Source organism: Macaca thibetana, chromosome 11, assembly GCF_024542745.1.
Source record: "Macaca thibetana thibetana isolate TM-01 chromosome 11, ASM2454274v1, whole genome shotgun sequence".
NCBI lineage: Eukaryota > Metazoa > Chordata > Mammalia > Primates > Cercopithecidae > Macaca > Macaca thibetana.
In genome coordinates, this window is record NC_065588.1 from 43,308,792 (window position 1) to 43,336,635 (window position 27,844).

Here is a 27,844-nt window from a genome sequence, read left to right on the forward strand (position 1 = left end):
GGATTCCTAGGTATTTTATTCTCTTTGAAGCTATTGTGAATGGAAGTTCATTCATGATTTGGCTCTCTGTTTGTCTGTTACTGGTGTGTAAGAATGCTTGTGATTTTTGCACATTGATTTTATATCCTGAGACTTTGCTGAAATTGTTTATCAGCTTAAGGAGATTTTGGGCTGAGACAATGGGGTTTTCTAAATATACAATCATGTCATCTGCAAAGAGGGACAATTTGACTTTTTCTTTTCCTAACTGAATACCCTTGATTTCTTTCTCTTGCCTGATTGCCCTAGCCAGAACTTTCAACACTATGTTGAATAGGAGTGGTGAGAGAGGGCATCCCTGTCTTGTGCCAGTTTTCAAAGGGAATGCTTCCAGTTTTTGCCCATTCAGTATGATATTGGCTGTGGGTTTGTCATAAATAGCTCTTATTACTTTGAGATACGTTCCATCAATACCGAATTTATTGAGAGTTTTTAGCATGAAGGCTGTTGAATTTTGTCAAAGGCCATTTCTGCATCTGTTGAGATAATCATGTGGTTTTTGTCTTTGGTTCTGTTTATATGCTGGATTATGTTTATTGATTTGCATATGTTGAACCAGCCTTGCATCCCAGGGATGAAGCCCACTTAATCATGGTGGATATGCTTTTTGATGTGCTGCTGGATCCGGTTTGCCAGTATTTTATTGAGGATTTTTGCATCGATGTTCATCAGGGATATTGGTCTAAAATTCTCTTTTTTTGTTGTATCTCTGCCAGGCTTTGGTATCAGGATGATGTTGGCCTCGTAAAATGAGTTAGGGAGGATTCCCTCTTTTTCTATTGATTGGAATAGTTTCAGAAGGAATGGTACCAACCCCTCCTCGTACCTCTGGTAGAATTTGGCTGTGAATCCGTCTGGTCCTGGCCTTTTTTTGGTTGGTGGGCTATTAATTATTGCCTCAATTTCAGAGCCTGCTAGTGGCCTATTCAGGGATTCAACTTCTTCCTGGTTTAGTCGTGGGAGAGTGTAAGTGTCCGGGAAATTATCCATTTCTTCTAGGTTTTCTAGTTTATTTGCATAGAGGTGTTTATAGTATTCTCTGATGCTAGTTTGTATTTCTGTGGGGTTGGTGGTGATATCCCCTTTATCATGTTTTATTGTGTCTGTTTGATTCTTCTCTCTTTTCTTCTTTATTAGTCTTGCTAGCAGTCTATCAATTTTGTTGATCTTTTCAAAAAACCAGCTCCTGGATTCACTGATTTTTTGGAGGATTTTTTGTGTCTCTATCTCCTTCAGTTCTGCTCTGATCTTAGTTATTTCTTGCCTCTGCTAGCTTTTGAATGTGTTTGCTCTTGCCTCTCTAGTTCTTTTAATTGTGATGTTAGGGTGTCAATTTTAGATCTTTCCTGCTTTCTCTTGTGGGCATTTAGTGCCCACAAGAGAAAAAAATTATAATTTAGTAATTTATAATTAAATTACTAAATAATAATTATAATAAATTTATAATTTAGTTATTATAAAAAAATTTATAATTTAGTAATTATAAATTACCCTCTACACACTGTTTTAAATGTGTCCCAGAGATTCTGGTACGTTGTATCTTTGTTCTCATTGGTTTCAAAGAACATCTTTATTTCTGCCTTCATTTCGTTATGTACCCAGTAGTCATTCAGGAGCAGGTTGTTCAGTTTCCATGTAGTTGAGTGGTTTTGATTAAGTTTCTTAGTCCTGAGTTCTAGTTTGATTGCACTGTGGTCTGAGAGAGAGTTTGTTATAATTTCTGCTCTTTTACATTTGCCGAGGAGTGCTTTACTTCCAACTATGTGTTCAATTTTGGAATAAGTGCAATGTGGTGCTGAGAAGAATGTATATTCTGTTGATTTGGGGTGGAGAGTTCTGTAGATGTCTATTAGGTCCATTTGGTGCAGAGTTGAGTTCAATTCCTGGATATCCTTGTTAACTTTCTGTCTCGTTGATCTGTCTAATGTTGACAGTGGGGTGTTAAAGTCTCTCATCATCATTTTATGGGAATCTAAGTCTCTTTGTGTGTCTCTAAGGACTTGCTTTATGAATCTGGGTGCTCCTGTATTGAGTGCATATATATTTAGGATAGTTAGCTCTTCCTGATGAATTGATCCCTTTACAATTTTGTAATGGCCTGCTTTGACTCTTTTGATCTTTGATGGTTTAAGGTCTGTTTCATCAGAGACTAGGATTGCAACCCCTGCTTTTTTTGTTTTCCATTTGCTTGGTAGATCTTCCTCCATCCCTTTATTTTGAGCCTATGAGTGTCTCTGCATGTGAGATCGGTCTCCTGAATACTGCAAACTGATGGGTCTTGACTCTTTATCCAATTTGCCTGTCTGTGTCTTTTAATTGGACCATTTAGTCCATTTACATTTAAGGTTAATATTGTTATGTGTGAACTTGATCCTGTCATTATGATATTAGCTGGTTATTTTGCTCATTAGTTGATGCAGTTTCTTCCTAGCATCAATGGACTTTACATTTTGGCATGTTTTTGCAATGGCTGGTACCTGTTGTTCCTTTCCATGTTTAGTGCTTCCTTCAGGATCTCTTGTAGGGCAGGCCTGGTGGTGACAAAATCTCTCAGCATTTGCTTGTCTGTAAAGGATTTTATTTCTCCTTCACTTATGAAGCTTAGTTTGGCTGGATATGAAATTCTGGGTTGAAAATTCTTTTCTTTAAGAATGTTGAATATTGGCCCCTACTCTCTTCTGGCTTGGAGAGTTTCTGCTGCGAGATCTGCTGTTAGTCTGATGGGTTTCCCTTTGTGGGTAATCTGACCTTTCTCTCTGGCTGCTGTTAACATTTTTTCCTTCATTTCAACTTTGGTGAATCTGACAATTATGTGTCTTGGAGTTGCTCTTCTCGAGGAGTATTTTTGTGATGTTCTCTGTATTTCCTCAATTTGAATGTTGGCCTGCCTTACTAGGTTGGGGAAGTTCTCCTGAATGATATCCCGCAGAGTGTTTTCCAACTTGGTTCCATTTTCCCTGTCACTTTCAGGCACACCCATCAGACATAGATTTGGTCTTTTCACATAATCCCATATTTCTTGGAGGCTTTGTTCATTTCTTTTTACTCTTTTTTCTCTACACCTATCTTCTTTCATTTCATTTATTTGATCTTCAATCGCTGATACTCTTTCTTCCACTTGATTGAGTTGGTTACTGAAGCTTGTGCATTTGTCATGTAGTTTTCGTGTTATGGTTTTCATCTCTATCAGTTTTTTTAAGGACTTCTCTACATTGGTTATTCTAGTTAGCCATTCATCAAATCTTTTTTCAAGGTTTTTAGGTTCTTTGCGCTGGTTATATAGTTCCTCCTTTAGCTCTGAGAAGTTTGATCGACTGAAGCCTTTCTCTCAACTTGTCAAAGTCATTCTCCATCCAGCTTTGTTCCGTTGCTGGAGATGAGGTGCGTTCCTTTGGAGGGGGAGATGCACTCTGATTTTTTTGAATTTCCAGCTTTTCTGCACTGCTTTTCCCCCATCTTTGTGGTTTTGTCTGCCTTTGATGTTTGATGATGGTGATGTACTGATGGGGTTTTGGTGTGGGTGTCCTTTCTGTTTGTTGGTTTTCCTTCTATCAGTCAGGACCCTCAGCTGCAAGTATGTTGGAGTTTGCTTGAGGTCCACTCCAGACCCTGTTTGCCTGGGTATCAGCATTGGAGGCTGCAGAAGATAGAATATTGCTGAACAGCGAGTGTTGCTGTCTGATTCTTTCTCTGGAAGCTTCGTCTCAGGGTGTACCCAGCCACGTGAGGTGTGAGTGTCGGTCTGCACCTAGTAGGGGATGACTCCCAGTTAGGCTACTCAGGGATTAGGGACCCACTTGAGCAGGCAGTCTGTCCATTCTCAGATCTCAACCTCCATGCTGGGAGATCCACTGCTCTCTTCAAAGCTGTCAGACAGGGACATTTACCTCTGCCGAGGTTTCTGCTGCTTTTTGTTTAGCTATGCCCTGTCCCCAGAGAAGGAGTCTACAGAGGCAGGCAGGCCTCCTTGAGCTGTGTTGGGCTCCACCCAATTCGAGTTTCCCAACAGCTTTTTTCACCTACTTAAGCCTCAGCAATGGCGGGTGCCCCTCCCCCAGCCTCATTGCCACCTTGCAGTTAGATCTCAGACTGCTGTGCTAGCAATGAGGGAGGCTCCGTGGGTGTGGGACCCTCCAGGCCAGGTGTGGAATATAATCTCCTGGTGTGCTGTTTGTGAAGACCCCTTGGTAAAGTGCATTATTAGGGTAGGAGTTACCCGATTTTCCAGGTGTTGTGTCTCCAATTTCCTTTGGCCAGGAAAAGGAATACCCTTCCCCCTTGTGCTTCGCAGGTGAGAAGTGCCTCACCCTACTTCAGCACTCGTTGGTCAGGCTGCACCCGCGGACCAGCACCAACTTTCTGACACACCCCAGTGAGGTCAACCCGGTACCTCAGTTGAAAATGCAGAAATCACTGGTCTTCTGTGTCACTCACACTGGGAGCTGGAGGCTGGAGCTGTTCCTATTCAGCCATCTTGGGTGCGCCCCCAGCAGTTTTTGTTTGTTTGTTTGTTTGTTTCCCTGAGTCTTTTCTTGACAGACAATTGCCAGGAGAGCTGTCTGGCTCAAATTGGATTGTGACAGGAGTGACTTTATTATGATAAGTCATATTGTGGTAAGTTTGTCTTGTCATCTCAGGTCCTGCCATCATCATAGGTGACTTCTGTGTCCACATCAATGGCCTTTCCAAAACCCTAGCCATTCCTCTTAACCTCATTAACCTTTGTAACTTCATTTCCTCTACTGCCATTTAGCCAGCATCCTAGAGCTTGTCATCCCCTAGAGCTTCCCAATCACATCTATTCTTCACCCTCATGTGGTTCTCTTATCTGCTTTTCTGTTAGGCATTTCCTGCTCTCAATTCCTTCCCACCCATCTTATTCTCAATGGCCATTAGCTCACTTATTCTTGGGCTAATCTATCACTTCCCCTTCACTCTCATTAAATGACCTTCTCTATTTCACAAAGAAGATGTGATCTTCAGGCAAAGAGTTCCCTCACTCTCTACATAGTCCTCCAAATCTTGTTTGCGTCCACACCCATCCTCTTCTCCATTCCTCTTCTCTGAAAAAAAAGAGCTGTTCCTCCTCCCTTCCCATGTACTCACTGCCTTCCTTCCTGCTGTGTCATGACTTTGCTCCACTCTTTGTGCCCTGTCTCAGCTAGATCTTCGTTCTCCCCTCTACTGGCTTCTCCACCCTGGCCTTTAGATATGCCCAAACTTGAACTTCACAGCTCTCTCTTTATTCTGCATCCTTCTGCATAGTCAAGGCTCTACTTTTTGTTTACCATCTTCCCATCCAAACTTCTGGAAAGAGATGCCTGCACTTTCTTATTTTTCATGCATTCCTCAACTCCCCACTGCCATTTGTCTCCCTCCTCCACTTAATGATTTGTGCCAAGATCATCTGTTTCTAAATCTAGTGGATATTTCCAGGCTTTCTCTCCCTTGACCTCTGAAGTATTTGGCCCTACTGAACACTGTCTCCCTTTCTCCTCATTTGGCTTTAGTGATACTATCTTATCCTCTGGATTTGCTCTCATCTCGTTGGTCCCTCCTTTTCTGGCTCCTGCTCTTCCAACTGCTTAAACATTGCTGTCTCCACTATTCCATCCACTTCTGTTCTCTTGTCACATATTCTCTGATTTATTTCATCCACTCCCATGTCTTGAATGCCTAACTAAATGCTGATGACCAGAATCTAAATCTCTGGCTCAGCTTTATCTTCGGAGCTCTAGGCATCTTCATCCATCTTTATACTAATCTTCCTTTTTTGATGCCCTACAGGCTGCTTAAATTCAACATGACCAAAACAAAACAAACTTTCTTCTCCTTCAAACATCTTAGAGAATTGCATCTTTTTCTGCACCACCTAAGCCATGAATCATAAAGTCAGGCTCTATGCTCTCTTTTACCCTCTTCCATCTAATTACTCACTGATCTTGTCTAATCCTAGGGTTGAAATAACTCTCAAATATATCCCCCTCTCCATCTCCATCACTCCTTCTCAATTAGGCCTGCATAATTTTTTCCCAATTAGTTTTGTAATGCCTTAACTCATCTGCCTCTTCCTCTTTATTGCAGTCAGAAAGCTCTTACTAAATTACAAACCTACTCATATCACTCCAGCTGCTAACATCTGTTCAAAGAAAAATTAGACAAATTTAATTTAATAGTGTCTAACTGAGCAAAGAATGATTCAAGAATCAGGCAGCCTCCTGAACCAGAATAGGCTGAAAGAGTCTCCAGCACTGCTTTGTGAGAGAAAAAGAGAAAGGAAAGTGTTGCACAGAAACAGAAGTGAGGTACAGAAATGGCTGGATTGGTTACAGCTTGGCATTTCCCTTATTTGCATATAATTTGAGCAGTTGGCCACCTTCGATTAGCCAAAACTTGGAGATTGGCACAATTATAGGTTACAGCCTGTTTATATATTCGGTTAGGTTACAGCTTACTATGTAGGAGAAATCTTTAGGCTGAACTTAAAATACGCAAGGAGGGAGCTTTAGATGAAGTTTAATTTAACAAACTCTTCACAGGCCGACCCCATAGCTTTCAGAACAAGGTGGAAATGATGGGCATGGCACCTTTCATATTGACATCTGCCTACTTTCCAGGCTTCCCCTCTGCAGAGCCCCTCCCTCTGCCCATCTTCAACTGTGGTCTGGCAAAAGCAAACTATTTTCAATTTCCTGAATGCACTTCATTCTCTCCAGTCCTGTAGCCTTTAACCATACTATTCTCTCAGACTGGACTGATATCCCCATCTTCCCATGCCACTTCACATTACAAACTGTTTCTTCAGGGCTTGCCCTGGGATATTATATCCTTAGGAAGGCTTTTCTAGACATTCAGTACCACCACCCTTCTTTGTTCTCCTATAGCACCTTGCACATACTTTATTAGTGCAGTCATGTGATTATGAAATGATTTGTCTAATTTCAATCAATTATGAAGTCCTAAAAGTTGTGCCTCTTCAATATCTCCAAAATCCTGCCTTCTTCTTGAACCTGGGCCAGTGTAAAGGTCCTCTACCTGGTTTTCCTGCTTTCATTTCTGTCCCCCAGCCATTTCAAAATTAGCAACAGAGGGGTCTGTTTCAAATGCAAATCGAATATCCCTTCCTTGCTTCAAAAGGATCCTTTAAGGAGGGTTGAAATCAGAACCAGTAGATATTTGGAAAATGTTGCTTTAACATGTGAGTATGTGAATGAGGTCAAAAATGGCTTCATGGAAGTGGAATCTGTTAGGTCTTTCAGGATTAATAAACTATTGGTCAATGGAAAATGCTGAAGAGTACATTCTTTAAGGATTTGGAATAGGAATTAAAACAAATTAAAGAGTGTGTAAGCAGAAACTCAGTTGTATGTAAGAAAACCCAGTTTCCCCTGAGAAAGAGAAAGAGCTGGAGTCCTTTAAAAATTAACTACCTATTTTTCTGTCCTCCCTTCCCAGGCATTGTGAATACCCTGCTTCTCTAGCTGTGGAGCTGCAAGGTCACTAGACAGATAAACTCAAGTTGCAAAACATGTTTTTCCTTGAAAAGTAAGAAGTGATGTAATGCCTGTCTCAACTGAATAACTGCCTTTGTTTGTCACTTCTGTAGTATGCTTCTCCCTGCACAGACCTCTGGCCCCCCAACACCCCTACCCCATGAAATGCTTAAAAGGTCACCTAACTCTTTGTTCAGTCCTTTGGATGTTAATCCAACTGGGTTGGTGCACCAAAATAATTAATAAATACCTTCCTGAAGCCCATCAGTCTCGCTGATTCCTTAAAAATCCTGCTACATTTTCTTTAAGGAATCTGAGTAGGCCAGATTAGAATGGGTTGCTTAGATGGAGGAATTATGGGGCATAACACTGGAAATGCTGCCCAACGCTGCAAGGAGAATTTTGATTGCAATCCTGAAGAGTTGCACCATTATAAGTGCTTTATGCAAGACAAAATTTAGTTCTGCATCTAATTTCCCTACTTGGAACTAACATAGCTGAAGAACATTAAATAGGAAATGAGTGTTTATTAGGTGGCCGGTCATATTCAGGGTCTCAAAAGACACTCTGTCACAGCAATGTCAGAAGAATACAGGAGAGCTGTTGGGAGACACCTGAGGGGGCAGAGAGATAAAATTTAAGAGTTACAATTTGAATGTCTTGATGTGAAAATAACTAAGATGTATACTGACCTAGAAAAAAAAATTTCAAAGAAAATTATTACTTACTGTAGTATTTGACCAAAGCCAGTATTTGTTTAAATACTAATACTTAAATATATATTAATGCTATATTATTTTTTAAAAAACTTTAGTTAAAACAAATTTAATAGAGTTCATGTGAGCAAAGAACAATTCCCAAATCAAAGCAGCCCTCAGAATCAGAAGGGTTCCTAAAACTCCACTTGGCAACCTGGCAGTATTTCGGACAGAAAACGGCTGAAGAAAACAGAAAGAAGGAACAAAAAGCAGATAGATTGTTTCAAAGCTACTTTCCTTGTAAAGATTAGACCAGAGGGGACTTCCCTATTATGCTGCTAAAACTGGCCTGTTTGGGAATTGGGCTATTATTGCTCTCTCTTGGAAGATCAGAAAAACAACTTAGTTTTTGCTTGGTGGTATGGAACTTTAGCATTAGTGATTCCATTTTGGTTTGGTCTGTTGGGGCCTGGTGAAGAAGCTCAATCCAAAGCAATGGCTTCCCATTGTTTAATTTAACACATTGCAGGGGATGAAAAATATCTTTTCCTCATCCATCCCTAGGTTCATGGCAGAAGTCCCTAAAACAAAACACAGATTAACAAGAGAAGAGTATATACATTACTTAATATTTTTTTGTGACACAGGGGCCTTCAGAAATTAAGACAAAAAGAAACAGGTAAACTTGTGTATTTTTACGCTTAGGTTTAATGAAGAGGTAGATAGTCATAGAGAGGTATGATTAGACAAAGAGAGTATGATCTAATGGCAATAAAGGGGGGAATTTGGCAAGGTCTGTTTGTTCACATTCTTTCCTGTGAACCTCTCTTCAGAGATAAGAATGTTCCTTCCCTCCAGGTATAGGAAGGATGCTTCTTGAATGAGGATATTTTCTCAAGAGAGAAGGGTTGGGGAAGGTTGAGCATAGCCTCTGCTTCCCCTGTTTTCTCAAATTCCAAGCTTCCATATTTTGGGATAGCATGTTCTGAAGCCCATGGCTATTCTAAAACAATCAATTCTCGTGACTACAATCTAATCAGTGAGAATAGGCAACAACTACAATAAAATTAGAAAAAAGGGTGCCATAATTTAAAAAGAAAAAACACTACAAAAATTATTTGTCTCCAGAGAAAGTGATAGGTTGTTTAAGATTATGCTCTGGTGTGTAGAAGCTTGGTTATCAAATTCAAGTGCTCAGAGGAAGATGTTGTATTCTCTGTTTATAAAAAGTAAATAGTTCTGCATTAGGAAAAGTTTCTGCTTAATGATATGAGCCATCTTTAACTAGCTAAGAGTGAAACCATTGATTTTTGACCTGTTAATCTGCTTGAAGACTAGGAAAGGGTGAATTAATGTAGTTTCAGTTATTATTATAACTATTATTTTTGTTTTCAGATGAAGTTTCACTCTTGTCCCCCAGGCTGGGGTGCAATGGCGCAATCTCGGCTCACTGCAACCTCGGCCTCCCAGATTCAAGCGATTTTCCTGCCTCAGCCTCCTGAGTAGCTGGGATTACTGACATGAGCCACTATGCCCAGCTAATTTTTGTATTTTTAGTAGAGACAGGGTTTCACCATGTTGGCTAGGCTGGACTCGAACTCCTGACCTCAAGGAATTCACTCGCCTTGGCCTCCCAAACTGCTAGGATTTCAGGCATGAGCCACCACACCCAGCCTTCTGTTATTATTTTTAAAGGCTTTTAAAAAATAGATTGATAATAGAAACACCTGAATTAAATTCTTTGACCTGCAATGATTGTAGAGCTTTATGTTGCCCCATTTTGTCAACAAATTTGTCTTATCATTAAAAAAAAATCTGGACATTAACGAGATACCTATTTTGCAAACTTAAAGTTACGTATTTCTCAGAAACATATTAGTTATCATGATTCAGAATGTCAGTTTTGATAATATTATGGGATATTTTATGACATCTTAAAGTAACATTTAAGAGTAGGTGAAATGGAGTCATGGTGGATTGCATATGGTTATCCCCCTCCCTCCATTAACCTGGCATTTACTGAAATGGCAACAGCTTTAGGAGTAACACAGAAGGGTAATCTCTCCTGGTTACATACCATTTAAGAAATACTGGTGATAGCAATGATTTAAACCTAACGTTAGAAATTGAGCTGAATGATAAAACATAATGTGTTTTTAGACTGCAAATGGCATATATTAGCAGACTCCAAATTGTGAGATTCTGAAAAATATACTAGCCTGGGAGAGGAGGACTAGACTTTTTTAGACTAGAACTAAATTATTTTGAAACTAGTATTTTAATAAAAAAAGAAAGAAAAGAGAGAGAGGAAAAAGACAGAGAGAGAGAAAGAAACAGAGAGGGAGAGAGAGAGAGAGAAAGGAAGGGAGAAAGGAGAAAGGAAGGGAGGAAGGAGAAAAGAAGGGAGGAAGAGAGGGAGGGAGGGACGGAGGAAAAGGAAGGAGGGAAGGAAGGAAGGAAGGAGGAAGGAAGGAAGGAAGGAAGGAAGGAAGGAAGGAAGGAAGGAAGGAAGGAAGGAAAGAAGGAAGGACAGATACGGAAGGAGAAGAGATAAAATTAAATAGAACAAACAATACTTGGTGCCAAATTCAGTGGACATTTTTCCACGAGAATAAAAACAATCATAAGACTATAAACATGAATAATGCAAAGGAACATAAATTTTGTGGCTGCTGTCAAAATGATAATGCTGCTCCTATTTTTAGAAATATTTTTACTGTATACATTAGTTAATTTTATCCAGCTGTCAGTATGCATTCTGGAACTTGCCAGAAAGTGAATGAATGTGAACATTTAAAAAAATGAATAAAATAATCTTAACACGTCTGTGAGTGTAAAATAGAGCTCGTGCACCAAATGGCTTCACTGTTTACTTTTTGGCACAGGTATCAAGGTGGTACATGTAGGATATGCTCTTGGAATTGTTTTTCCAACAGAAATGTTAGATTTGCAATGAGTATTTTCAATCTTAAAGGGTCTTTCTCATGGCCAATAGCAGCATCCTTTCCTGAGATGGCTGGTGGGGACCACAGAACCAGTCTGCTGTGTGTGATAAACTGATTCAGACAAGCTCAGGTAAGGATTTGGCTCTTGAGCTCATATTCAAACTTTCCCCAACACAATGACAAGCATTCTTAATTTCTCCATTGCAATTTTTTTTAATGGAGTGGTTAGGTTTTCTGGCCATCAGCATGTGGCCTTTGCACTGATCACTGGTAAAGAGAGGACTGTGTGGCCATGCAATGATCACAGGCTTTGGGATCGAGAGATGTGGGGTCAGATCCCATCCTGGCTACCCACTAGATATGTTATATAACTTCTGGCAATTTTCCCATCTGAAAATGGGTCTAATAATGTCTACTTCACAGGGATAGCTTACCTCTTCACAATTATGTAAGCAAAGAATTTAGCACTGTGCCAAACACAGAATACAGTCACCAGGGCCGACAGCAGTCACTTTTGGCAGCTCTAACATGTTGCTGCTCAGATTTTCATGTACTGGTTATTTTTTTTTAAATGAAGCCAAAAATTATAGGATCTTTACCTAACACCCAATGATATCCGAATGCCTTCTTCCCACAAAAGTTCTGGTTATTCCAAAATTAGAATGTTAATAATAAATCAAAAACAGTGGATCTTAACCAAGAAAGACAGCCAAGTGTTTTGAAGCCAGATAAATCAGTTTCTAATCTTAACTTCCTACGTACTAGTCACGTGGCCTTGGGTGAGTAATTCATTTCTTTCAATTTTCTCATATGTAAAATGGGCAACAGTACTTACTTCATGGTGTTGTCGTCTAGATGAAATGAAACAATGTGTATGAATTCTGGCTGTGCCATTTACCAGCTGTGTGATCTTGGGCAAGTTTCTAAATCTCCGGGTGTGCAGTTTGCTCATAGGTCAGGTGGATTTCACAGTCATCCTAACACAGAGGTTGTTAGGAGGATTACATGGGTTAGCTCAGAGAATGCACCTAAAACAATGACTGGCACATGGTAAGTACTCAATAAATGTTATAACGCTACTCATTTTTCATGGTCTCTTCTTCTTCATTGGTTTTATTGTTAATAGCCAGAAATTAGGTTGATGAGATAACAATGGCATAGAGCTGAAAAAACTGCTTTAACACTTTAGAGCATAACATGCCAAGAGGATTAACCTACTAGAAATGGTATGCTGCCCGCTGCTCTTTTGGATTTAATATTACATGGACTCTGAATGGAAAACAAAGAGGAGTTGAGGTGGGGCAGAGGAGAAGTAGTTGCTCTGGAAACACTGATGGAAGTAAGAGGGCCACTCAGCTGTGGTGAGCCACTTCTGAGCCACTGAAACTGGCCCAGTGTCAACTTTCATAGTTGTCTTCACCTTGCATTTCACAGTTCACAAAACATTTCATATCCACCATCACACACTTATTCTCCCCATGCTCCCCTTTGCAGTAGCTGGATATGCTGAGTGGCCAGTCCCCATACTGCATACCCCACTCCACTCAGGTTTCTTTTTTGCTTGGTTTTCTCTCTAGTGATGGAGGTTTCCCCTCATATCAGGAATTTAAAAAAAAAAAAAAACCGTTGCCATGGAAGTTGCTGAAAGTTTCTGAGTATCAACAGGAGAACAGTTAATTGGCCTGTCAGACTACACAACCTCCACAGAGGTCATCTCTGGCTGGGTAAACACTGCATCTCTGCCATTTACTCACTAAAGCAGTCAAAATTCCTCTTGACAGAACTGGATTCAAAAAAAAAAAAACACACACACAAAAACCTGCTCCAAAGGTAAGAGACAGCTTATTAAATTTGTGTCAGGCCTACTGCCTGATACCTTTTCAGCCCAGTCTGATTTCTTTTAGGCCCTTGACACGTGCTAATTGGCATTACTCTGTTAGCAGATGCTGAGAGGAGACAGGCATCAGGCTTCCTGCTTCTCTGTACTCAGCATGACATCCTCTCATAAATACCAAATGGGATGCCTCAAACGACTGGGAAATACGTGCTAAATGGGTACTTAGATGTATTTAGACAGCTTATTCATCACTGAATATGGCAAAACTCTTTGTGTGCTCTTTTGGGGAGGTAAAGAATGTCACAAGCGATGGAGCAAAGCAGAAAATGTGCCACATGGAAATCAACAATATTGTAAACAGTACATGCCTATTGTGGCCTTTCCACACCTTAGAGTTTATTACGATGCGAGCTCTTACAGCTCCTTCCTGGGCTTTCATTCTTCTGACAAATATTATCATTGCTGGGCCAGGTTCTGTTCTGAGCACTGGGAATACACCACCAAACAAAACAGATAAAAAATGCCTGTCCTCGTAGAACTTACATAGTAATAAAAGATGTAGGATGTCACATGGAGATGAATGTGATGGAGATGGGATGGGGTGAGATGGGATGGGGTGGGGTGGGGTGGGGTGGGGTGGGCTTGGGACAGAGTTGGGGAATCGACTTTAATTAACCTGGTCAGAGGCCAGGCTGAGCACAGACCTGAAGGAGGCCGAGCCAGTCAGGTCAGAATAGGAGTGTTTTAGAGGAGGGGCAGAAGCCTGAGGGGCAGCCAGCTTGGTGCACACAGAGATTGGCAGAAGAGAGGTGGGACAGAGCGGCGGGAACTGCAGCTGGAGAACTGGCTGGAGGTGGATACAGGCAGACCTTTGGAAGGGCTCAACCACCGCTGCACTTTAGAATCCCCTGTGGAGCATTTTTTTTTTTTTTTTTTTTTTTTTTTTTTTTTTTTTGAGAGGGAGTCTCGCTCTGTCGCCCAGGCTGGAGTGCAGTGGCCGAATCTCAGCTCACTGCAAGCTCCGCCTCCCGGGTTCACGCCATTCTCCTGCCTCAGCCTCCCGAGTGGCTGGGACTACAGGCGCCCGCCACCTCGCCCGGCTAGTTTTTTGTGGTTTTTTTAGTAGAAACGGAGTTTCGCCGGGTTAGCCAGGATGGTCTCGATTTCCTGACCTCGTGATCCGCCCGTCTCGGCCTCCCAAAGTGCTGGGATTACAGGCTTGAGCCATCGCGCCTGGCCCCCTGTGGAGCTTTTAAAGCAAGTGAATCAGAATATCCTGAGGTGGAGCCCAGGCCTGGGGATGTTTTTGAAATCTCCACATGTCCCTCCAGTGAGTAGTCAGAGAAAGGACATGAGCTGCCTTCTGCTCAGAGGGATCCTGAGCTTTAAGAACAGACCCCAGGAGGGGACGGATGGATGCAGGGAGGCCCGTCAGGTGCTGCAATCATCCAGGGAGGAGCTGGTGACTAGGATGTGGGATCAAGTGGAGATGATGAGAAGAGCTCAGACTCCAGGTATATTCTGAAGGCAGAGCCAAGAGAATGTTCCTGCAGATCAGGCATAGATGACACCGAGGTTTTGGGGCTGAGCAACCGGAAGAATGGAATTGCCATTTTACTGAAACGAGAAAGGTCATGGGAAGAACCTAGAAGGCATTTCTACATCATATATGAACACTTTGTATGGAAATGCCCATAGATAGTAAAATGCTCAGTACCTGGCACGTAAAGGACTCACTACGCTTTAAAAAGACAGTATGTGTGGTGAGGCTGAAGGGCAAGTATCTGCAGCTGAGTATCTTTAAGGTGGTTTGGTAACAAATAATAAACATGTGTTCCAAGCATTTTTCCAGAGATAAGTAGAGGAGATGAAGATGCAGCCAGGAAAAACTTCCCATAAATGTCTCTGCCTCCATCTCCTCTAAATCCTTAGATAATGTGGGAAGAGGCTTCATTGCCTGGCAGAAATTCTGGCAACTGCCCCTACATTCAAGGAAAGTATGAGATATGCTTAATACTGGTAGATGACACTCCCATCTCCCCCAGTGTGTGGTACTTAAAGCTGAATACCCTGAGTGACAAATAGCAGGGGAATTAGCCAGTCACCTTGCCACTATATGTAGAAAATACCTACAGAGCAGTACCTGCTCCAGTTCTTTAGGAAAACCTCAGCCCTTGTATGGGGCTGTATATAATTTCATTTTCAACAACCTTGCCAAATTCCTAAGATGCTTAATATTGACCAATTAAACAAGAAAAAATGTAATAATATATTTGTCATTCAAATCACTATGTAATAAGGACCTAATTAAGGTCCTTATTACAAATTATATACAATAGTCAATTATATGCTTTTTCAATTGAATCCTTATATGAGTAAGATTTATTAACACAAATAGCTCCTGACAAACTTGGCCCAGGAACAAGCACTATATTTCCTCTGGGTTTTGGGAAAAAGTCAAAGTTATTATAAATGGTTGCTTAAGGGAGATATTTGCTATTTTCTCCGCTGATTTGAAGTAGGTCAGATTGAGAGCTGAATGCTTCCCTAAGGTTGTAATTAAGTATGAATATTAAAAAACTGAGAACAAATAAAAAAATACAACTTCTTTAGGCTTTCACATCACAGACCTTGCATTGTGTTTTCACCTCAGGCAAGACACTTTCTTTGGAAAAAGGAATACAGTTAAAAAAATAGATTTTAGAAAAATGCAATAGCTCTACAAGCCTAGACTTTGAGAAAGATTTGTGCAGACAAAAATGCTTTGGAGAAGTATTTAACCAGGTAGAGTCGGGCAAAAATGCACACAAATGCTCCAAAAGCAGCCTGAACTATTGTGATTTAATTCTTCAGGACAGTCTGATGTTTTTCCCCCCTTGAAAATCACATCTTTCTGCCTCTTCCCACCCAAATCATTCACTCTTATAAAACTAGCTTAGTCAGATCAATATCTGAGCTAGCAATGTAAATTTAATTACAGTGAGGCCTGGGTAAACATTAGCTCTAAGACATTTCTTGGTCTATAGAGTGATAACTAAATTAAGTAGGATTATTTCATCATTACAGTATTAAGCCCACAATGTTACACAAGAGAAGCTAATATTTCTAACCCTTTTTAGCTTAGGAAAATATGCTGTAAGCATTTACATGAGCCAATTTAGTATGTTTCCTCCTTGAAGAGCTATGAAATAGGAATACATGGCAGGTACATTTTCAGTGTAGACAGAGGAATGTGAAATAAGGAAGCTTCACATTGGACCCCATCCAAAGAGTCTAGTAATCAAACTATTGAAGGGACTCATTATAAGACAGTTACTGGGATGCTGGCACTCTGGGTCTCCTGACAGTCGCTTTAGTTGAATTCCCATGGTCCTGGGAATTCACAGTCTTGCCTTCCATCTCCTGCATTTTCAGCTGTGCAGATTCTCTAAACACAGTCTTCCTTGAAGCCTCCACTTGGGCATAATTTGTTCCAGGAATCTTTCCCAGACCTCCCTGTATTTGGGCATTTCTATATCAGGGCACTGGCCTCATGATAAAACTATATTTCTGCCTCTCTTTGAAACCTGGGAGCAGCTTGATCATCATTGATCTCTACGTCAAGCACAGGGACTGGCACATATTAGGTATTCAATATTATTTATGGAATGCATGAATGAATGAATGAATGAATAGAATTAAAAAGCTAAGACATGGAAACACATCCCATGTGCTAGGTACTGGATAAAGAGATAGAAGACTTATCCTCTAGAAGTTGAGGATCTGGGTCAGGAAGAGGGGAATGTAAAGAGAGGCAGAAGAATATAAGCCAGCATTTCTTAAGGACCAAAGCAGTGAGCTGCTAGGACTAAGGGAGCTGCAGCACGGAAAGGCAGAGTAGAATCCTGGAAACCGTCAGCCCACTGAAGGAAAGGTAGCCTCAAGCCACACAAAAGGAGGCAGGAGGGCAAAGTGGACATAATGAGCAAGGCCCTCTTGTGGAGCTGAGAAGAATTGCAGTTTAATTTATTAGATGATAGACATGAAAAGACTGGGTTCTGAATCCAGACAACTGGGTTTAAATCCTGACTCCTTTACTACATGCTCTTTGGGCAAATCACATAATATTACTAAGCCTCAGTGTCTCCATTAGTAAAATGGACATAAAAACAATATCCTCCTCACAGATAGGAGATAAAATATAAAAAGCCATTAGCATGGAGCTTACACATAAGACATGTTATTATCGGTTTTATTCATATTTTGTATGGCATGGCTAGGACACACACATTTAAAACGCTTCAGCCTAACTGTATGGAGGTGAGGGCTGTGTGTATAGATAGAGGACCAGTGCAAAATTTTAAGGTCCCTGTCTCCTCTGGATTTGATTAAGAATGATAATGTATAACCCTAAAACATCAGCTAGCTGCAAGTCAAGATCCTAGCTAAGGTAATATTTGCGGCATTTGTGGGATGGTTATGTAGTATGTAAACCTGTACCACATTAGCCCAGTTGGTTAAAACCAGATCTCTGAGCATATTCCCTTCTCACCTCCTACTGGCCATTATAGTTACAAATAGATTAACTCTGATTTCTTAATAGGTTTATTTGTTTACTCTCAGTTGTACTGTAATCTCCTTTAAGAGGAGAAAGTGGTTATTATACATCATTTATGGCAGTGTCTAGCAATGCCCAATAATCTTCTCTGGGTTACTACTAGCCATTCATCACCAAAGTGATCACCCTTGATCCTAGATTCTTGACTCCATGACCCTAAGATCATGTGGACACAACAAAAATTTTCTACAAATATATTTGACACTCTGCTGATCTCATAGGGAAGTTTAATCAAGTAAGCTAGTGAGGCTACCTTGTGAAATAATTTTAAAATTATCTTGAGAAATCTATTTTTTAAATTAGTTGGAAAATTCTCCCATGGGGTCTGACTTGTCTCTGCCACTTTCCTAGAAATTGAAAACAAATTCTCTGATATTCCCTCAAATAGAACGTTTACCCATAAATTCGGGTCATTTTTGAATTTAAAAATACTGAAATTAAACACTTATTCATTTCAATATTTTGACATATTGTTTATAATGATAAAGCAGATATTTGTTTTGCATATTAGGCAATTTCATGTGTGAAGTGCAACTGGACTACAAAGAGCCAATAGGCTGGAGCCAATAGTTTACCAAGCTCGTATCTTCTTAGGTAGATTTCAAATTTTGCTACTAGTAACACATTGTATTTTATAGGGGAAAAAAACATGTTCACCTTTATTATGATTTATAATCCCCTGACCTTCCATTTCTGTTCTCCCCAGACTTGCTGCGAGCATTAGTTCATTCAACTCTTACATTTATAGAGAACTTGCTTCTCACCCATGCTTTACAAAGTCATTCTATTGGTTAAACGTCTATGTGAGTACTATGGAGAGATATTTTTAAAATAATTATCATGATAAAAACAGCTTATTAACTCAGTCACCTGGGAAAACGATTTATCCTTTCTGAGTTGTTTTCTGCCATCTGTAACAGAGTAATATTTCCCATCTTTTAAGGCTACTATAACAAGGAATGATAATAAATAAAAACTATCTCACACAGTGTCCCTGGTATTTAGTAGGTGCTTAATAAATTAAAACCAGGATAAATGTCATATGCACATTTTACAATTGACAAAATGCCTATTTTTCTATACTCTGGTCCTTATTGTAAAAGAGCTTCTTTCCCTGGCATCTATCCACAAGCAACAATGGCTGCTTAAGCAGTCCTCTAAATTATTCAAGAGGTTATTATAATACTTTTTAGTTCTACTTTTTATATATTACCATCCAATAATACTTGCAAGGGCAAATTAATCATCATTTTCCACACTAACTTTCATATTATAGTCATGAATCAGGGGGCTGGCTCTTGGGCAGGGAGGAATGAGAGAATCATGAAAAGAATCTTGTGCTTTCTTTAAAAACTATTCTTCTAATACTTTGGAGAAGCAAAGAGTTTGCTTCTCTGTAGACGAAATCTGCACTCAAACATCCATGGACTATGTCCTCATGTTACTATAATCTAATCAAGTTTGAAAGCTCCAAAGCTCATTGTTAGGAACCCAATCTGTTGTAGCTGCTTCAAACTAGAAACAGTTTTAACAGATGAAAGAATCAGGGATACAGTCATCTCAAAGTAATTATTCCATGTTCCCCAGTTTAGAAAAATATAAGTCATAAATTACAACCAGTTTACTCTATGTTTCATTTAGTGTCCATGAATCAAACTCTTCTGTTTTTCTAGTATGTGAGAATATTTTTAGAGGGCTAAGATTCTTCTTTTTATTAATAAATGCATTAGCAAGTAAGAGGAATGTATTTTGACAAAGCCTCAAATACACAATTTGCCATGGTGCCATTTCAGGATGTTTCATCACAATAGGTAGAATCAGAATAGGTAGAATCAGAATGGCACAGTAAATTAGAAAAAAAAAAAAAAAAAGCAGTTGGGCAGACCTTATCCCAAACATCTTGAATTCGAATCTCTGGTTGAGAAGTGTGCAGGGGGTAGCTGCTGGAAACTCCTGCTTCTTTAACTTTTCCCTGAGAGTCTACTGAGAAACCCAGTTTTGAACTTACTGCTAGATCATTTGGTAAACTAGATGCCACTGGAAGGCGACACCAAGCTAGTAGCAGTTATGGCAAAGGAAAAGCGATGATGCTGTAGGATGCTTTGGCTGTATCCTGTTTAAATAGTGCTTCGCAGGATGATCCCAAATCAAATATCTTTTCAGAATTTGAACTGGTAATGTGTCTTCCTGTTCTTCTTATGTTTCCATCCCCATAAGTTTCATCTACGTCCCTTTTGATTAATGTTAGGAAAATGTTTATTTAAAAATATAAAAACATTTTTCTGTGCAAATAATTCAAGCAATTAAAGCTAAAAAATGAATATATTTTAATGTCTCTAGACTGAACAGTGAGGACTAATGCAGAAATTAATTATAAATAAGAAAATCTTTTAGGTGCTTCTTTCAGATTCTAGATCTTGAAAGTGTCTTTAAAATTTTAACTCACAACTATAGAATATATTATCATATGTGTATAGGGAATAGTGGACCCAATGTCTTTATTAAAATAAAAAATACCCTAAGCCTTGGAAAATTTCACTTCTATAACTTTGATTGATTTACCCAGTGAGTTTCCACCTCTCACAACTATATAATAAAAAATACTAAGTGGCTTAAAAAAAAAACTCAGTTACATAAATCTAGATTATTACTTGGAAAGAAAATTATATAAAAGGTCTCAGTGAGATAAATTGTAAAAGGATAAATTACTTTTGTTCCTATATTTAAAATATATGTGATCAGGCTCCTATCAAAAAATTGATACATCCAAGAACTTAAAAGTCTACATTATAACATTCAGTTTCTTACTTTTTTAAATCAACTTTCCTTCTTACTTTTGCTCAAAATACAGCTTTGCTTTTCAGTATTTGGGATTTTCTTTCGTTTTTTGTTTGTTTGTTTTGGTTATAAGTAACTTAGTTTCTATCTCAGCTCATCCTATCCTTTTGCCAGAAAGCCATTCCCTACTCCTAGCACTGTCCATATTTCCCTGCCAAATGCAACACTTACTTTCATTGGGTCAAGGATTTGAAGAATGGAAGAACCTTAGAGATCCCTTCTGAAAAAGATTTAATTCAGGGATCCTCTCTCCAACTTCCTTGTCAGAGGATGGTCCCAGCTCTATAAAACATTCCTGGAGTATTCATGGCCCCTTGTGGCAGCCCTTTCCATTGCTGGAGAGCTTTCATGGATCAAGAGGTTTTCCTTGTGTCCAGACTAGCTGTATGATCCTAAACAAATCACAGCATCTCTTGAGTCTATGTTTCTATACAGTAAGAAGAGGTGATGATTTCCAAGGTCACACAAATCACAGAATTCTTCCTAATTATTTTAATGGCAGTAAGCAGAATAAAATGCTTGCTTGTAACATCTTTGACTCTGAAGGATATTGTCTAAAGGGTGAGGCTGGTGTTTAAGGGGCAAGGCCAGTAATTTTTAACACCATCCAATAAGGACTTTTCAATGCTACCGAGCAGCAGGTCTACATACTGTTCCCTAAAAGGACACCTCCTGGCTACTTGTTCCTTAACTTCCCGCTCCCTAGTCTGCCACTGAAAGCCCCACATGGCACTTAGGGAACCCTCACCATGCATCCATTATTATCGTTATTACTATTATTATTACTGATTTGTTCACAGAAAACCATTACTGCCAAAGTCAGTGGTTGATCTTCCATCCTTATCTACTTATCTGCAATATTTTTCACTGCGCCCACTCCCATCCTTTAAAAATTATCTTCTTTCTTAGCCCCAGGAGAATCAATCTTTGATTCTCCTTTGCCATGTTTTGATCACTTTTTATGCCCATCCCTTGAAAAGGAGTCGAAAGTTTCTTTGGACCTCTGATCTTCACCAGGGAGAATGCTAAACTCTAGCTCTCCTTCTATCCCTGCCACTGTTTGACCTTACAAAGTATTCTCTCTGGGCCTCATTTGTCCCCGAGAAAAGAGGAGGAGCTGGAGGGATGATGTGGAACATCCCTTTAAGCTATACACTGCTGTGCTAGTCATCTTAATCCCATTCTGCATTCCTTCAGTATGTGATAGTTTCAGAAAGCAAGTATAGGCCTGTGATGATGCTAAGACCACCAAGAGATCATTCATTCCAGTATGGGGAGTGATGGGGTGTATGGGGAGAAACCTTAAACACCATCTGGTCTGAAACCTTTGTTTTACAGCTGAGGGAACCTAGGTTCAGAGAGGGGGCACTTGATTGCCTCAAAGCAGAGACAGGATAATAAGGAGGTCCCCTGGGCTCTCACTTGTTGCAAATTAAGAGTTTAAGTGTTTTCTGGATCTGGTTAAAGTGCGTAATGATATCAGAGTAAAACGTCATACACAAGGTGTAAATTGATCTAGAACACATTCAAGCCTTCCCCTCCCCCTTTAAAAAAATCAACTTTACTATTAGAATTTTGGAGAGATTTGCTGTCGGTGGTGCTTTATACAAAATAGCATAATCTGATAACATAAAACACTTTAGATTTGTTTTTAAATAGCCAAATAAAACAAAACATCAAGTCACAGATTACATATATTTACATTAATTCAAATGTCCAAAGCACAGTACAGTAGTGTCTATTTAATAGTTCACATAATTTAAGATTTACATATACACAAGCCACATGAACCAATATTAGTTTGCTAGAACAGGGATTTAAGAAGTCACTCAGACATTTTGGTATTGACACTTACATATTTATGGCAACAAATTATGATGACTTTAAATTTTCAATGAGATCTTTTGTACAAGGATACAGAATGGAAAGAATGTACAAAATGAAAAGACAGGCGAACAAATGTACTTTCCTTGCACTATTTCTATAACATCATATAGGATATGGCATTATCCAGTATATTTTATCAGTGTAGTCTATTCATTGTGGTCTGAAATGGTCATTTTGGCTGAATAATCCCCAAATCTAACTTTGCTTTAGGCTTTATAATTGATGCTTGATGCTTCTTTCTACATCTTTTAAAAATGAAATTGAACACTAGTGTTTTTCTTTAAAATAACTCAACTTTGGTACTAGTAAGTTAGCAAAGTCTATTTTTAAAGGACACTAATACATAAAGTTTATTTTTTCTTTCAAAATCCTAAATAAAGGGACAATGGGAGTCATATCACATCTGGGCCTGCTCTGAAATTATCAATAGTGCTAAAGACTAAGATATTGTTATCTAGAACTGAAACTTTGGAAAACAACCCCATCTTTCTCTGGCAGACTGAGGAACTAAAGTGCTTTACCTCATTTCCTACCAATCATTTTAAGAGACCATTTGGTTGTATTTCAAAGAACAAAACAACACAATTTCTGTCCTGTTGTTTATTTTGCAGACCACACACAAAGTTAAATATGAAGAGATTAAATTATGACATCATACAAATATAGGCACAAATTAAGTGGACGCCACAAAAGGTGTGTCAGAAAACACTGAATTGACTGAATCTGAGTCAGATTTCCCCCTCGTGGACTTTAGGATGCCCTCAGCTATCACTGCCTCGCTGGGAAAGAGCCTGACTTTCCCGTTCTGACCCGCTGCAGTATCCTTCAGGGGTTCCAAAAACACCACTCTTTTACCTGCACCTGCCTTCCGTTCATCAGCGGAGGCATCACCAGCAGGGCCAGGACTGAGAATCGATGAATGGGCATTGCTTTGGTGTAGCATATTTTTCTGTCTCTTGGTTTTACACTTGCAGGGACATGGAGTCAGATAGAGGTACAAAAGTACCAAAACGATACTGGCCACGCAAGCAGCAAGAGTGGTAAAAGCTGTGTTAAATGCCTCATGAGCATGGGATCTGCTTACAGTGAAATTGCTCACATTTATTGTGACGTCCACAGTTTCATTTAACAGGCGTTGCTTATTCATTGCGATACAAGAATACACTCCAGCATCCTCAAAACGAGGGCTTTCTATAACCAGACTTCCATTGTGAAACACGTGAAAGTTTTCCATCTCTTTATCTGGCTCTAGCAGTCTGTTATCTGGACCCATCCAGATGAAATCGGTATTTGCATTACCCGTCTTGCTGTCACAGTGGACAATCAGTCTTTCCCCGACCTGAGCCTCATGAATAAAGCCAAGCGCACGAAAGGAACCATTGATGATGCTGTCAGAGCAATTCATAAAGCTATCCTGGAGCAGAAGTACCTGACGCGAGTGCCTGGAGTCAGACCACAGGCGACAGGTGTAATCGTTCTTAAAATCCATCACTGAGCTAAAGTGCCTACGATACCAAAAGACCAGCAAGGAGTACAGGGAACAGTCACAGACAAATGGGTTTCCATGAAGGTAGATACCTCTCAGTTGTTTTCCTGGCACTAAATTTATATGGTGCATTGGCATGGAAGGAATTCGGTTATAAGAAACATCTAAAAACATCAGTTCTGGCAGCTTGAACCTTCCAACATACAAATCCATTGGAAACTGTGTGAGAAAATTTCCACTTAAGTAGAGTTTCTGCAACTGGGACAGCCCTCCAAATGCTGAAGGATCGAGATAGGATATGTGATTGTTGTAAAGCAGAAGCACTTCCAGAACCTTCAACTCTTGGAATACAGCATTTTTCACTGTCTTCAGTTTATTGGACGATAAGTCAAGACACTTCAAATTTGGAGTTGTGGAAAAACTGCCCGTGGAAATGCTGGTGATGTTGTTATGACGAAGAATTAGGGTGTTCAGCTTTGCAAATGATACTGGAATCCACTCAGAATCCAGAAGCCCAATTCTGTTATAACTCAGGTCCAGTCTCTTAATCAGTCTGAAAAGGTTCCCAGGCACCTTGGACAGGTTTTTGTTGGTGCAGCTGACGATGTCAGTGGCACAGATGCAAGCGGTGGGGCACACTCCAGAGGCGCCAGGGCCCACAGTCACTGTGATCATCAGCAAACACAGCAGCTCCCTGCAGCCCGGTCTGACGGCTCCAAGCAGGGTGGGCAGAGTGTGTACACGTAACGACATTATGGTCGCCTCTGAGTCTCTTCCCGGTGTCTTTTCCACCGGCTCAGACTCCCACCAGTGAACCTGGCAAACAATTAATATTTCAGAGGGGGTAAAAAGCAGAAACTGACTACCACTAGTTAACCCATAAGAGCCATACCTTACTTTCTTTCCAATAACTTTTGAAATGGATTTTATTTCACAATAGGGAGCTCTGTGTTGCCTCTTCACTGTTAAATGTATTCTTTCGTCTTTCCTGGGTTAGTCCTGCTTGTAAAAATTTAGTCACATTCTCTCCATACCGCCGTCTCACCCACCATCAGAAACTCAATTTTTTCCTAAGGTGCATCCTGCGTTGTTGTTGTTTTTTAACTCCCTCCAACAAACACAACTATACGCAAACGTAGCCTACAAACAATTAAACGGAAATACTTAGCAACCACCCATCCATAAAACAACTCACGGAGCTGGGGAGCCTCGCGGGCTCCGGGGAGGCTGCCTACGCGGTGCCTTCCAAAGGTCTGCGCGTCAGTCTGTCCGTGTCCGTCACTCTTGCACCTTCCGACTTCCTTTCCCTCCGGCTCCCGGCGGGCGGCAGCCTCTCGCCGGCTCTCAACTTTGAGGAGTTTCAAGCAGCCGCAGCGGCAGCAGCAGCCCTGGACGCAGCAGCCAAGCTCTTCGCTGGCTCCCGGGGGCTCTCCCGGGCTCCTCTCATTGCAGGCTGAAGGTACCGCCTCGGCGCTCTGGCCGCCGTGTGCCCGTGCGCGGGGCGCCCCGCTCCCGGAGCCGGGGCCGCGGGAGGGGGCGCAGGCAGCTGGGCGGCAGCGGGCGGCCCCGCCTCTCCGCACTCGGGAGGCTGCAGGACCCGGGGTTCCCGCGCGCCCGGGTCCGGGAGAGGGGCTGGGGGGCCGGTCCCACCCCTGCGCGTCCTGCCTTCTGCGGGCAGCAGCTCGCAGCCTGCGGGAGGGAGCCGGCTGGGCGCGTGGTGGGGGGCGCGCGGTGCGGAGGGGGCGGCGGCGCAGCCAATCCGAGAGGCGGCCGGCGCCCCCTCATACCGCCCCGCGGCCCCGCAGCCTGCACCCGCCTTCCTCCTCCAGCGCCCACCCGGACCTCTAGAACGGCCGCGCAGAGCGGGAAGGAGGCAGGGGTCCACACCAGAGGCCTAGACTCTCGTCCTAGGGTCAAGACGCCCCAACCCACTCGCCTACCAATTACGTGCCTTCGTCCAGTTCCAAGCCGGGCAGTAACGGGGTCCAGGAAGGCTAAAGGGGACACGCCCAACCACTGAGGGAGGGGTCTCACCTTTGTAGACCCATTTCGCGGCGGCCGCACAGGTCACGTCTCTCTCCCCACCCAGGCCAGAGTCCCCGGACCTCTTAGAGCTTTGCTTTGGGGCGAGGGCCAAGGAGGCTTTCCCGGCGCCCAGTGCAGTTGACTGTATGGGTTTACAAAATAAACCCAGAAGCAGCCTGACGTCTCCGCTCGCATCTGGGGAGGAGGTCGCGGGGAGGGAAGTCGGGGACGTTTCCTCTCCACAGGGATCTCTGCCGGGAGGAAGTAACCGGAGAAATCGCCTCGGGGACACCCCTCACCTCCCTGGGAAAGTTCTATCCCTTTCCTAACTCAGGAGGCGGCAACAGGGATGGTGTCCAATTCAAGAAGGAGGAGGGCAGGAAAGAAGGCTTGGAGCCGACCTTCCGGCTGGAATGCAAAGATAAGGGTATTAACCCAAATAATAATAATAATCCCAGAGCAGACCTTTTTTTCTTTTTCTTTTTTCTCTCTTTTCCTTTCCCTCTTCTCTCTCTCTCTCATTTCCTCTGTCTTTGTCTCCGCCACCTCCGCGTCTTTTGCAAGCGTGCTTGTGGCGCGTGCGGGACAGGGACGTAAGGGGCGTGTGCGCGGAGGCTCTTCATCCCTTCCAGAGATGCTGCAGCCGACCAGGGCGCTTTGGTTTGGCAAGCACGGAAGGTGCAAGCCGAACAAGGCCATTCAAAAATGAGGTGGAGGCTATGAGGCTGATGAGCTCTACGATTAAAAATCCATTTTTGTTTAATTCCAAGATAAGTTTTAACGATGGGATTTGAGTGAGCCAAATGGCCCTCTTGGCCATTATATCCGGATTAAAAGAAATAAATTACTGCCCTGACAAAAGATGCCAACCACAGTGGAATGAAAAGCAACCAAATTGAGAGAACAGTTGGGGCAGGATAGATAAAAATGATGAGTACAACCAACTCTTCCTCCCCTCCCCTGCTCACCTTTTCACTTGAGCAATCTGGAACTTAGTGAAAGTTGTTTCCTACACGGTCCATGAGTCATTGTTGTGGTCAGGCAGATCTGTTAGAACAACGCCTAATTTAAATGGAATTGTTTGTGGATTAAAGCCGGGCTAGCACTAATAAATCTAGACATTTTCAGATGAAAACAACTTGATGCAGATTAATTTATTTCATGAAAAGTTGAATTTTATCATAAGAACACAGCCTAAAATGCTTCATGCAAGCCTTTCTCACTGTGCACTTCAAGGGGAGAGGCAGAAGTTGAGATTTTCTAGTATTAGGCCACACTTCCTGGGGTTCTCAAAAAAACTTGGTCTCCAGGCCTGCAATTTTATAGAGTTTGGATAGTTAATACAGAGGAATAGAATTAAAATTGCTAGGAGGAATATTTTTTAAATGACTAATAAATGACCAGGTTTTTGCAGGATTTTACTAATTAATTAACATAGTATTTTAAGGAAACCATGAAGGCAGAAGAAAGACCTGTTTTTAATGCAAAAATAGTCTAAAAAGAATAAGTGATTCAAAAAAATTGAAACAAGAAAGTTATAACTACAGGCATACTGTAAAAACATTATGCGGAGATTACACAGCAAAAGTAAACTAAATGCACTCAAAATCCATAGACAAGGCTATTTATCCATTTGAAGACCTGATTGGGGGGGTTTCACATGTTTGTGAGGGGGAAGAAGGTTGTAAAAAGATTGAGTTTACCAACTGGGAGGAAAGAAAGGTAATAGTTGATCTTAAGGTATAAGATGTGACCTTATTTTGTGGAGGATAGCATTTTTATCTTTCTAGCATCCTTTCTCCTTCTTCTAACAGATTCCCTCTTTTCACTAGAAGATAAATTCCAAGAGGATAGCAGTTTTATCTGTTTTGGGTATTACTGTATTCTCAGATCCTAGAACCCTGCTTAACACATTCAATAAATTTTTGATAAATGAACTGATGAACAGGGAACCTATTCAAAGTGGTTAAGATAACGGTTTACGCCACCTGAATCTGCT

At 41.1% G+C, this 27,844-nt stretch overlaps 2 protein-coding genes across 5 annotated transcripts in view; one reads left to right on the top strand and one right to left on the bottom strand.

The window, feature by feature from the left end:
* Positions 1 to 27,844, top strand: part of SLC48A1 (solute carrier family 48 member 1) — a 1,155,028-nt gene that overhangs the window by 400,663 nt on the left and 726,521 nt on the right. The window lies entirely within an intron of this gene.
* On the bottom strand, positions 22,026 to 26,598 carry AMIGO2 (adhesion molecule with Ig like domain 2). 4 transcript variants are annotated; one of them, XM_050746905.1, is made up of 4 exons: positions 26,311 to 26,598; positions 25,016 to 25,208; positions 24,713 to 24,819; positions 22,026 to 24,636 (listed from the first exon to the last, which is right to left on the bottom strand). In XM_050746905.1, the coding sequence occupies exon 4, from the start codon at positions 24,571 to 24,573 to the stop codon at positions 23,008 to 23,010; it is 1,566 nt and encodes a 521-aa protein (XP_050602862.1). In that variant the 5' UTR covers positions 24,574 to 24,636; positions 24,713 to 24,819; positions 25,016 to 25,208; positions 26,311 to 26,598; the 3' UTR covers positions 22,026 to 23,007. The 4 variants fall into 4 exon arrangements, with proteins under 4 accessions (XP_050602862.1, XP_050602859.1, XP_050602860.1 ...); XM_050746902.1 differs by lacking the exon at positions 26,311 to 26,598 and having other exon boundaries at positions 25,016 to 25,513; XM_050746903.1 differs by lacking the exon at positions 26,311 to 26,598 and having other exon boundaries at positions 24,718 to 24,819; positions 25,016 to 25,505.